General features: G+C 35.0%; 2 protein-coding genes across 2 annotated transcripts; one reads left to right on the forward strand and one right to left on the reverse strand.

Annotated features, from left to right (window-relative positions):
- Positions 1-126: 126 nt before the first annotated feature.
- Positions 127-6,076, forward strand: LOC117903922 ((-)-kolavenyl diphosphate synthase TPS28, chloroplastic-like). The gene is made up of 15 exons (XM_034816431.1): positions 127-344; positions 585-671; positions 748-845; positions 956-1,259; positions 1,392-1,575; positions 1,697-1,911; positions 2,010-2,130; positions 2,224-2,336; positions 2,621-2,847; positions 2,975-3,090; positions 3,891-3,989; positions 4,067-4,318; positions 4,401-4,521; positions 5,227-5,421; positions 5,737-6,076. The coding sequence occupies exons 1-15, from the start codon at positions 254-256 to the stop codon at positions 5,965-5,967; spliced, it is 2,454 nt and encodes an 817-aa protein (XP_034672322.1). The 5' UTR covers positions 127-253; the 3' UTR covers positions 5,968-6,076.
- A 2,344-nt stretch (positions 6,077-8,420) lies between these two features.
- Positions 8,421-12,209, reverse strand: LOC117903923 (fatty-acid-binding protein 1-like). Its single transcript, XM_034816432.1, has 4 exons — positions 11,803-12,209; positions 10,155-10,395; positions 9,578-9,669; positions 8,421-8,851 (listed from the first exon to the last, which is right to left on the reverse strand). The coding sequence occupies exons 1-4, from the start codon at positions 12,173-12,175 to the stop codon at positions 8,712-8,714; spliced, it is 846 nt and encodes a 281-aa protein (XP_034672323.1). The 5' UTR covers positions 12,176-12,209; the 3' UTR covers positions 8,421-8,711.
- Positions 12,210-12,786: the final 577 nt, after the last annotated feature.

Raw genomic sequence — 12,786 nt, forward strand, 5'->3', positions numbered from 1 at the left:
CAAAATTGTATGTTAATATCAATACCCTCATTTTCAACACAACATTTATATACATATATAGACTTTTCCTTCTACCAGTCAGAAATTTCACGTGGCAATCGCATCAGAAAATTGTGTACAGCCGCTATTATTGAGGAGTAGTTTGTCGGTTCCCTTCACTCTCTTACTTTAAATGCGGGGGCTCTGCATGCTCTCACCATTTTCCCAGCCACTACCTTAGTCTTCGTAGTAAGAACTACACAAAAGAGAAAACATGTCTTCTCAGTCCACCATACTCTTTCTGTATCCATCTGCAAAGGGTCCGCAAACTCCACCATCTCTTTCTACACAAAAATATGCTGGTGGTATGTTCTTGTGTTCAGTTTGCATTCCATTCATGTGTGTTTTTCTTTTTGTTTGTTTTCTTTTGTAAAAGGTTAACGGCTAAATGGTGGTCATTTGAGGAAGAAGGGAAGAAAAATGCTAAAATATAAAAGAATATCAATATTTTGCTTTTTATTTCACCACCATCTTCCACCTGATAAAGTGCTCTAAAATGGCAAAGAAGATAAGAAAAATTTTTTTTTTTCCTTATTTGTTTACAGGAGTTCCACCCTTCAAGGCCAAAGACAAATGGGTTAACGGTAATTTAAATCTCAAGTGCAAGGCTATATTGAAACCCCAGACTCAAGGTATGCTAGAAATTTATTCAAATTTTAGAAGCATTTATTCCTTTATATATCTATATAATCACTTGTATGCATGCAGAAATTAATGATCGAGTGGATGTGTTTCAAAATGGTGCTCCAGAGGTAAAAAAGTTGCATGAGATTGTGGAGGATGACATAGAGGAGTTACCTGTTAAGGTGATTTTAATACACTATATTTTACCTTTCTTTTTTCTTTTTCTTTTTTAAAAGATTGGGGTACTGAAATTTATGGTTTTTGATGTGATTTTTGCCACTTCTATGGGAAGGGTTATGGGTCAATCGAGATTAAGAAACATGTCGATACTGTCAGATCGATGTTGAGTTCCATGGAGGATGGAGAGATAAGCATATCGGCTTATGACACTGCATGGGTGGCTCTTGTGAAGGATATTAATGGAACTGATACACCTCAGTTTCCATCTAGCCTTCAGTGGATTGCCAACAATCAGCTCGAGGATGGATCATGGGGCGATGTCTACTTCTTCTCCCCTTACGATAGAATACTGAACACCTTGGCATGTGTCATCGCATTGAAATCGTGGAATATTCATCCAGAAAAATTCGAAAAAGGTAAAGAAAAGAATGGAACTGGACATCCATTCACTTTCTGAATGGGTTTAGTAATCATAATCAACTACACATACATATGATATGATACCCCATTAACTTTGCTTTAACCCTTTCTTAATTATCTCGTGATAGGCATGTCATTCATCAGAGAGAACATATGCAAACTTGAAAAAGAGAAGGCTGAGCACATGCCCATTGGATTCGAAGTAGCTTTTCCTTCACTCCTTGAAATAGCTGAGGACATGGGTATTGAAGTTCCTGACGATTCACCTGTCTTGCAAGAGATCTATGCTCAGAGAGATCTAAAGCTCAAAAAGTTGGTTCAGAACTCTTACTTGGAGTCATCTAAGATTAAATTAATTAAACAAATTTAATTTTATGTTCATAGATATTTAATTATTACATTTATGTGATAATTGTTCTGTTGTGTGGAATAGGATACCAAAGGACATCATGCATAGGGTGCCCACAGGACTGCTTTTCAGCTTGGAAGGAATGCCAGGCCTGGACTGGGAAATGCTTCTAAACCTACAGTTCCAAGATGGGTCCTTTTTGTTTTCTCCATCTTCCACTGCCTATGCACTCATGCACACCAAAGATGAGAAATGTTTGACATATCTAAATAAGGTTGTTGAGAGATTCAATGGGGGAGGTAACTAAATTGCCCTTTATAATTCCACAATTAGAAGTTTTATTTTCACTTTACAGATATGCCTGGATTCTAATTTTGCTTTGTTTTTGATTCTTTAGTCCCCAATGTTTACCCGGTTGATATGTTCGAGCGCATGTGGGGTGTTGATCGGCTGCAGCGCCTTGGAATATCTCGATATTTTGAGCCAAAAATCAAAGTGTGTATGAACTATGTATACAGGTAGTACTTATGACACATTTCTTAAGCTAATTGAAAAAAGAAGGAAAGAACTGCAGACCAAAATTTATAAAGCTAAAACACTTCAAATTTCAGATATTGGAACAAAAACGGAATATGCTGGGCAAGAAATACTCGGGTTAGTGATGTTGATGACACATCAATGGGCTTTAGGCTTCTAAGATTACATGGCTACGATGTTTCTCCAGGTAAAGCATTCCCACAAGTGCCAATTGAATTCTATATGGTATTAATGTTGAACTACAAATTTTCCTAAAAATTTAAGCTTATGGGATTTGATATTAATAGGCACATCATGTTTCTTGACACCCTTTCTTATATGCAGCTAGCCCATTCCTGCACAAAACATACCATGTTGAACTACCAATTTTTCTAAAACTTAAGCTAGCATAGAATTTGAGCTTAATATGCATATTATGCTCTTTAACAATTAAGGCATAACCTTTTGTGTTGATTTTTTTCTTTCTTGCAGATGTGTTTAAGCAGTTTGAGAAGGGTGATGAGTTTGTCTGCTTCCCAGGGCAGTCATCCCAGGCCATTACCGGGTTGTTTAACCTCTTTCGTGCATCCCAGTTTCTGCTCCCCGGAGAAAAGATTCTTGAGAACGCCAGGAAGTTTTGTTCCAAGTTTCTCAGAGAAAAACATACTTGTAATCAGCTCGAAGATAAATGGATAGTAGCAAAGGATTTGGCTGGTGAGGTATGGTGCCCAGACCATTTTGTGGAGGAATTTATGGTCTGAAATGTATCTTTTACTTAAACATAAAGTACAGACAAAACCCTAGCTCTCATCACCTTCTAATAATATCAGTCAATTATAACGACAGGTTGGGTATGCTCTGGACATTCCATGGTATGCCAGCTTGCCACGCGTGGAGACAAGATTTTACATTGAACAGTATGGAGGTGGAGATGACATATGGATTGGCAAGACTTTCTACAGGTATTTATTATTTCTAATTCACTTACTACAATAATTAATTAGCTTATTAATTTCTAAAAATAATAATTAAGTTTCTTGTATAATTTACAATAATTGAAGTAAAATTTTGTCCAGCCATGCAATCCACATTTGAAAAATAAGTGAGGGTTTGATGAATCTTAATATTTATTATTTAATAATTTAAATTGGTTTTAAGTTAAATTATTAATTTAAGATTTATTATTTATTTTTTGTTTTTAAGTATTAAGATTATTTGATAAGATTAACTTAAAATTTATTTTAAGTTATTGAATTGACATATTTGCCCATTTATTATAATTAATATTTATTATTAAAAAATTTAATTAATATTTAATTTCATTAATCTTAAGTAATAAATTTGTTTACTATTGTAGATTTGTAAGATAACTTAAAAATATTTGCTAGAAAAAATGAGTCATGGATTATTAAATATATTCTTGTTAGACATAAACAAACAAAATAAAAAAAATATTCGGATTTAGAATAAGTTAACTATTTTAACTTAATATATAAAATTATTTTTAACTTTAAGTTTTGATATTAAATTATTTTATCAAACATACTAATCTATTTAATAACTTAATTTAAGTTATTAAATCTCTTTAAATTATGAGGGTGATTTACCAAATAGTCTCATAAGACTTTGAGTGTGCCAGGGAAAACAACAAAAGTGAGGCATCTTGTTCTTAAAAATTCTAGGCTGCAGGGTATTGATTTTATTTCACGGAATTTTTTTTCAGAAAGGAAACTTAAGTGTTGTTCATGTTGACCGATCTCAGGATGTACCATGTTAACAATGATATCTATTCTGAGCTTGCAAAGCTGGATTTCAACAACTGCCAAGAATTACATCAGCTTGAATGGGACAGGATTCAGGAGTAAGTACCCACCATATGCACGTATATATACACAATTAGAAAATTGCCGTTATGCTAAACTCGTATATATGCTATAGGTGGTGGACGCACAGCAATCTTCAAGAGTTCGGGCTCAGCAGAGAAACCCTCCTCCTGGCTTATTTTCTCGCAGCGGCCAGTATATTTGAACCAGAAAGGTCTGTAGAGAGGGTGGCGTGGGCTAAAGCTGCCGTCCTGGTAGAGGCGGTTGCATCTTATTTCAACAAGGAAACATGTATTAAGAGGAGAGCCTTCCTTCTTAAATTCGGGTACAGTGCAAGTGGAGGACGCTACAGGAAGATTAATGGAAGGTAAGATAGATACTATGGAGTCTAGGCCATGAAAATTAATCCAAAATGATAATCCAACTGACATATATATGTTGGGCGGCAGTTCTAATCTGAGCAAGACTGGAGAGGAGCTCGCGGGCTTATTACTCACTACCTTAAACCAGCTCTCATTGGATGCACAGGAGCTGAATGGCTCGGACATACGTCAGCTTTTACATCATACTGTGAGTAAATATAATAATCACTGTGTATTCTGGATCCTTTTCGTATGGGTAAAGGAACGATAGTATGTGAAAAATAAGAAGAAACCAGTACTGTTTTGATCATCCTCTAAGTCAAATAAAGTCAAATCCCCATCGAAAGGAGTTCTAGAAGGAAGAACCTATAACCTAATCAGGGTTTTAGTTTTCAAAACTTTCGTCTTTTAATTTCAAAATTGATAGATATCCCCATCAGTCAAAACACCTGTTAAATAACAATTTTCAAGTAATAAAAAAAAATTAGAAACATTTCCTAAAATTACTATCGAACACATTTTTAAAATGCATTTGATAATAATTCTTAAAAATATTTTTAATATTTTTAATACTTAAAAATATAAATATTTTCAGGTGTTAAAAAAGGCAAATATACTTTCCACCAAAGTACTCTTAACAAAAGTGTATTTTTCTTTAAAAACGTTTTTTTAAGAATCACTTAACCGTTTTCAAAATATTAATGAGACCGATTTTTTTTTTTAATTTTAAAGGTTTTTTTTATATTAAAAGTACTTTCTAAAAGTAAAAGCACTACCATGAATATTTAATTATTAATAAATATATATATATATATATATATTAGGTTATCATCTACTCAAGAGTCGAGACCTCTTCCGCCACCAAGTATACAATTCCGAATAACTAAATTACTCTCTGTTTTTCTTTTCTCAGTGGGAAATGTGGTTGACAAAGAACTTGGCAGAAGAAGATGGATGCCAAGGAGAAGCGGAGGTCCTGGTGGATGTGATAAACCTTTGCTCTGGCCGTTCAATCACGGAAGAGCTGTTGAACCATCCTCTTTATAAGCATCTCTTACACCTCACCAATGGTGTCTCTCACCAACTTAGTCCATTTTACCACCACAAGGTACAACAACTATAACCTCAAAGCCTAATTCTATTTTGTTTATACTATCTCTATAAGGCAAGTTAAAGTGGGCTTTAGCATAATAGGGTGAACACTAAATTTTTAAAAATATAATTGATGTATTTAATATATATATATTAAGATAATTTTCTATAGAATCAGAAACATTTACATTAAATTCATTTAATTAGACTATAATGGCCGAGAGTCATCTTTTTGAATCTATTTTTTTATTGAGCAATTAACTTTTCTAAAAGCTTTAAGTTTATAGGATTTAAGTTCAAAATACATATCTTACTTTCGGACATTTTTCAGGCACATATTGGAAGCTATAATCCTGAAAAAGAAAGTGATGTTAGTTCTAAAGTAGAACCGGACATGCAAGAACTTGCACAGTTGGTGCTCCAAAACTCCACTGAGGACATAGATCCCGAGATCAAGAGAACATTTCTAATGGTAGCCAAAAGTTTCTACTATGCTGCCTACTGTGATCCTGCAACTATTGACTCTCATATTGCTAAAGTACTTTTCGAGAGAGTAGTTTGATCTCTGCATGTAAAGATACACTGTAAAAGGCCATGACCAAGTGTGTGCTTTGATCAATACATTAAAGAAATAAAACTACTTGCACTTCAGTTGAGCGGTAGTTATGTGATATTCAGCTTACAATTTCAGATTAACATCAAGGGAATGCAAACACACCAAAAGCCTTTGAATTATTTTCTTTTTCTTTTTATTTCATTTGCTTTGTTTCATTTCTATTTCATTTCATTTTTTTTTTTTTTTTGTGGAATTATGTATAATTATAGAGATTAAAATATGTGGCTTGATCAATGTTGATAAATGTTTCTTTTGTGCTCATTGAAACTTAGTAATCCCCATTAACCCATTGAATGTTAGGTACCCTACTGAGCAATGTGGAATGTTCATCTCTTTCTTTTTACATCTTTTTAGATGCAAATATTCTTCTTAAAGATTCACAGGTGGAGTGAGGAGGACTTCAGGATGCATTTGGAGGCTTTGGAGCTGCCTAGTGGAGTGTGGCGTATTTGTTGTGTTTGTTGGATTGAAACTTGTTTTAGTAAACTGTGAACTATGAATTTGTAATGAGATCCTATTTTGATTAAATTGTTTAATAGTGAACTTTTATTTTTGGACTGTAATAATAATAATTATATCTTATTGCTTTTAAGTAGTGATTGAGATATTGTTAATTGGTGGAAACTCTAGTGTGATGTATGTGTAGAAAATAAAATAAAATTCAAAGCATTTTGGTTGACTGCCAGCATGGATTAGGAGGAACCCTTAGGGTCAAACCTTTAACTTGGGGTCATGGGCTAAATTTTGGGTCGCCCGAAATTTGGGTCATGACAAATTCCATCATCGAGAGGCATCAAGCCCATCTCTAACTTTCAAGGCCCTACTCTTGACTTGAGCAAGTGTATTAGCATTAAGGTGCTATGTCACGAGTGACACTTTCAAGAGGGGCATAGAGATCATCTGGCAACAAGTATACTAGAGAAAACATACCCTTGTTCCCTTGTTACATGAGTGGAACAATTTATAACCTTCTCATATATACATATTATCAGTACCTTCAATAAGAGGAATAGTGGAGCGATCCCTTAATCTCTAGATGGACTCTATGTTCCATGGGCATCTAGATAACTTGGGAATATATATGGAGATAGACATCTAGGCCTAAATAATCGATGTAGTACCATGACATAGGAGCTATGTAGGAAAGAAACAGATCCTTCCGTACATTGGAGATTGAGGGTGAGATGTGCTACATGTTATATTAGTGAAGAGTGGTCTTTAACATATCTTATTACTATGGACCAAGACATGTAACATCTTGCAATTGATTGTATCACGAAGAAGCTCATAAGGCATATATTAGACATGTGGCATGCTTTAATTGGTTCAAATGAATTTTTCAAGATAGGACATGAATAAAAGCTCACTTATAAGCAAGAAGAATGCGATAAGAGAAGCAAATTTTTATTTAATTAAAACTTTTTACAAATGTTGTAATTATTTTCATTTTTAATAATATAATTCTTAAACATAAAACTCAATAACTTCTACTACTTTTACTTCCAAGGATAGGCAGAACTTCTTGTACTTACCATAAATCTCTGCGCAGGCCATGCACTTACAGAAGAAGTGTTGAACCATCCTCTGCATAAGCATCTATCACACCTCACCAACAAAGTCTGTCACCAACTTGGTCCATTTCATCTAAACAAGGTTCAACAATTTTACCTTCAAGATGAATCATATGATTTCTATTTGCCTCTCATTCCATCATACATCTTTTGAGTTATTTTTCTTATTTGCTTCCCTTCATAAGTTGTGTAGCATTTTTAAGGCAATTTTCATTTTTTTTTGGATCTTTTATTAATGTCTCTAACTTCATCTTTCTTCCAATAGTTTTCTTCAGGAACATAATGGCAGCTATAAACCCGAAAATGACAGCACTGTGGGCCTTAAATGATTTGAATCAGACATGCAAGAACTTGTGCAGTTGGTGCGGGGAAACACCCCTGGTGGCATCAACCAAGAAATCAAGAGAACATTTCTGATGGTGGCCAAGAGCTTCTACTATGCTGCTTGCTGTGATCCTCCAACTATTAGTTCTCATATTGCAAAAGTACTCTTTGAGAGTGTAGTCTGAAAAAGACGGTTAAGTGAGCATTAGACTGGAATCAGACATGCATGAAATTGTGCAGCTGCTGCTCCAAAACTCCCCTGACGGCATTGACCCCGAGATCAAGAGAACATTTCTTATGGTAGCCAAGAGCTTCTACTAAAAGTTGATGAGGAGGCATTAAAGAAATAAAAATGGTTAAATTTCAGAAGGGTGGTATAAGTTTGAGTTATTCCGGGCCTGTGGTAAAGGGGGGATGATGCAAAAACTTAAAACAAAAATAAGTCGATAAGAGAGGCCTAAAAATGATTGGATCTCACCCCTTCAAACTCTTTCCAGAAAGAGCTTTTGAGTGTTCAAATTTGTAGTTCTCCAATTCCTTTTCCCAGTCAAGAGGCAGGTTTTTTTGGTCTCAAAGAAATTCAAGAAATATAATATCAACATCAGACAAATTAATCCAGGGCTTGAGACCAAAAAAGCAACATGGTGAGACCCTGGAACTGAAACAAGCCATATTGGTCACCTTCCCTGAAATATGCATATCTCAATAGGATGATAAGCAGTTCAACTAATTGTTTAATTTTACAAGAAATAAACATTCCAAATGTACTTTCACATATTTTCTGTAGCCACTTGCCTACTTTTGAAGAAGAGACACCAACTTGAGCTCAACTTTTTCTTTGGCTTGTCTATCAAAAGGATCCTCACCAATGTATAGATCTAAAATCGACCGACAAAGGAGTTGGCTCTGGATATTCCCCACCTCCTTTCCATCAACTACAGAGATTACATACAAAAAACAAAAAAGAAATATTTGGAAAAGGTTAAATATATATAAGGTTCTTGCATTATTATTACTGCAAAGGAAAAACCATAAGAGAAAACATTTTGATCATTTCAACCAAACATGATGGGGTTACTTTTAAAGAGCCAGGGTAGTTGCATTATCTTGAATAAATAAACAGCTCAAGTTATTCCAAAGTCCATTTTGCAGAGTACAATGCTTTTGAATGTACCTTAGTAGTACCATCCACACTGAAGAGTGAGGATTTGAGAATCTTAATCCACAATCAGAAACTCCTTTAAACCATTAACCATTCATCTTTCTCCTTTTTAAGCCCCATTATATAATTCCAAAGTCCATTTGGCTACACATCTATTTTGTATCGTCTGGTGATTTTAGTAATGATCATATCATTTCAAATGGTGAATTCTTGCAATCAAATTAGGTGAAAATAAAACAAGAATAATTCCCACCTATGTGATTTTAAGAAAGCTGAAAAAATCATGGACAATAATGTCATAGTGTGCCCACTGTGCCTTGTTTTAAATCTTTTGTTGGGTCATCTGGTTCAAATCAACTACAGTTGTTCTTCGCATGGATTACCATTTAAATGCAAATGAGAGTTGAACAATTAAGCAAAATAAAAGAAAATAAAATAGTTTTTTGACAAATAATTTTGGAAATTAAAAAGATTAACACAAAAGATAACCACGTCTTACTTGTTGTGCGGAGCACATGTCCCCGTTCCCTTGATAGATCTATCACAGATCCCTTGGGTATTTTATATTCATCTTTAAACTGGGAAGTGAACCTGCGACAGAATTGGCTGTTAGGCTAAAAGAGAAATAGAAAACATGTGACATTTCTCTTATAAATTGAGACATGATCTATCACAATCTGATTTTCTTCAACAATGATCCATCACAAAATCCAAATAATGATTCTTATGATTCTACTGAAAAAGCACACCAGCTGATACTTCAAGAACAGAACTGGAATAATGAAGACACAGTAAGGAACTAGTGGAGGACTGATAAGAATAAGATGCAAGTACAACAAAAATATGCAATTGACCATACATACAAAATATAAAAAAAAAAAATGCAACCTAAACAAATTGCAAAACAGAATGCAGTCATTTACAGGAAAACAGACAGACAAAAAATGGACACCAGAATATCCCACATGAAACTCCCCTCCAAATCCAAAAGCTCTTCATGATTCAAATCAATAACCATTAATTCAGTTGATACTTAAAAAGAAATGATAGGAATATTAGATGTCAAGATAATTTACCTATGAAGCAATTCTTTGTTATCTGATCCTCCAAGCTTTTGGAGTCTGCTGCCTACAGATTCTTCAAAAGCATTACGGACAGAACGAATGCTCAATCTGCTGTAGACTATTTGAAGTCTAACAGTCATGCATATATCAGCTTCCATAAGGTCTTTACTGAGATCCTTCCTTTCAGAAAAGGATAATTTTCCATATTTTTCACTCAGCAATCTTTTTAAGTCACCATCATCAGCATAAACACCTGTGGATGGCAAATGATGTTACAATGGAAACATTTGCAGACTAACATTGAGCCTGTGTTTCATAGTGATAGTATCATAATGCTTTTATAAACCATAACATTGTGCAGATACCACCGGCTATTAATCTTGCAACATTGGGGTACTTGCAAAAGTTATTATAGTCTTGAGGGTGCCGAAAATAAATGAGTTAATGTAATTGAACAAGAGGTCCAAAAAGAAGTGTTTGTCATAGTGAACTTAAGACATGTTCCATGTCAAAGAACTTGGTTATGTAGGATAATGATACATGGTTCTTTAGGAAATTTGATAAACTCAATTGGAAATAGACCACAAAATGTAACCCAAAATTAAGTTGAATACTTCAGACAAACTGAATCATGTTGAACATACCTTGTGGCAGAAGTGGTCCTGTTGGTTTTTACTTAACATAAATTAGTATATTCAAGCTTTCAGCTCATAATATCCAAATTCCTTATTTTCCAATTCACACAAAGGTATAAATTTTTTAAGTATAATTCATAAATCTTTTTTTATGTATTTCAAGACCATACCATGGGATAGATTTATAACAAGGATTTACTTTGAGCATCTTTTTTTTCTCCATTCTAATGTCATGGACTAAAACAAAAAGATGAACCCATCCAAATTAAACACATGAAGTCGGTTCCTACTTAATATCATAATTTCTGAGACAATGTCTGTATCAGTCTTTGCACTGATGACCCGAATAGTGTTGATGTTTCCCTTTTCAGTTTCAGCATTACCTTCGGAGCCCTCACATCACGTTCATGGCATCACAAGGGAGAAGAAATTCCAAATTCTAAAAAGCACATCACACAATTGAGAAATGCATCACTTTTACAAACATCCACATACTAATTATCGAGAGCCAAGAGCAGCACACACTAAGCCTATGACATATGACATACAGTTATTAAAGCATGGAAAGGAAACTGAACCATTAGATTGGAACTTCAGTATTAACAGTTACTAAGCTGCTTATGGTACCAGGTAACATTTTTATCATCAGAGCCATTTCTATTCAACAAAAACTCAGATATTCTTACCAAAAGCAAAAATTCAATGATTTTGACAACAGTTGACCGGACTAACCATAAAGAGTATCAAACATTAAAAAGAATCCAATCTTACGAATTCCAAATATGGTTCTAGGACTATCAATAAATTCACAATGAAAGCATTCCTCCTCAACTATACGACCAAAATTTTCTCCCAATGCTTAAAAATTCACAATGCGGTTAAGACAAGTCGTACAATAGCTGCTTCTGTTAGATACTAAATTTGTTCTGGATTATGCAGAAAATGCAACTAAACCCAAGTAATGCAACACAAAATTGAAGAAAAAAATTGGATAGATTTCAGATGGTAGTAAAGGAAAGCGGTACCAAATGCGTAGACATCGATGTTCTTCAGTCCCAACACACTCTTTTTCCGCAACCCAGTTCCGAGAAGCTGCCGAGAATCGTTCAAAATCGAGGGAAACAAAACCCCAGTTTTGGATTCGGAGACTGAAGAAGGATTGTCAGCTATGGAGAGAGAGGCCCAAAAGGGGGAGGAGTGGTGATTGGAAAAGAAGTTGAATGCGTTTTGGAGAAATGGGTTTATGGGGTTCTGGGAGACTGCGACAGCGGCGGCGACGGCGGCGCCAGAGACGGCAGCTACGGAAAATGCCGTGGCGGCCGCAGAGAAGGAATTGGAGGACCGGTGGCGGGGATTTGGGGGCTGAGAAAACGAGAATGGGAACCTCAGAGAAACCATGGTGCTTCTTGTTCTTCTTCTTTGGTAGGTGGCGGTTAAAATGAGGTTGTGTGTGATTGGGCACGTGCTATGCACGTGAGATTGGTGGTTATTTATTGGGCTTGATGAGGACATTGAGGAGCGAGTGTGACTTGGGTTTGTTTAGGCCCACATAGAGGAGGGAGTTTGGTGGCAATTTCTTATTGTGAACACATATGACAACGGGGCAAATTCGAGATGGATGACACCCATTACAACCCATCTTGATCGACTCGGTTCAATTCATGGATTATAATCGATTGGATTAGCCTACATCAGTTTAGTTTGATTCAATTAGAAAATCGACTAATTCTTTAAAGCGGCAATTTGATGGTTAAAGTTTGATACTATAATTATGTCTTACCCTTGAGATTATGGTTGTGGCTCACCCAACTCTTGGGTATATGAAATGATAAGAGGGTCTTAATTTAGTTATTGGACTTTGATGGCCAGGTTCAAGGAAAAGCCCAGCCCAAGAATTGAAGCCCAAAACAAATTCTTATAATTATGTAACTTGCATAGGATTTAAAACTCTTCAATGAGTAAAAGGCATATAACCACCAACTTAACCCTTGTATTTATATTTATCAAAT

Source organism: Vitis riparia, chromosome 17 (assembly GCF_004353265.1).
Source record: "Vitis riparia cultivar Riparia Gloire de Montpellier isolate 1030 chromosome 17, EGFV_Vit.rip_1.0, whole genome shotgun sequence".
In the NCBI taxonomy this organism is placed as follows: domain Eukaryota; kingdom Viridiplantae; phylum Streptophyta; class Magnoliopsida; order Vitales; family Vitaceae; genus Vitis; species Vitis riparia.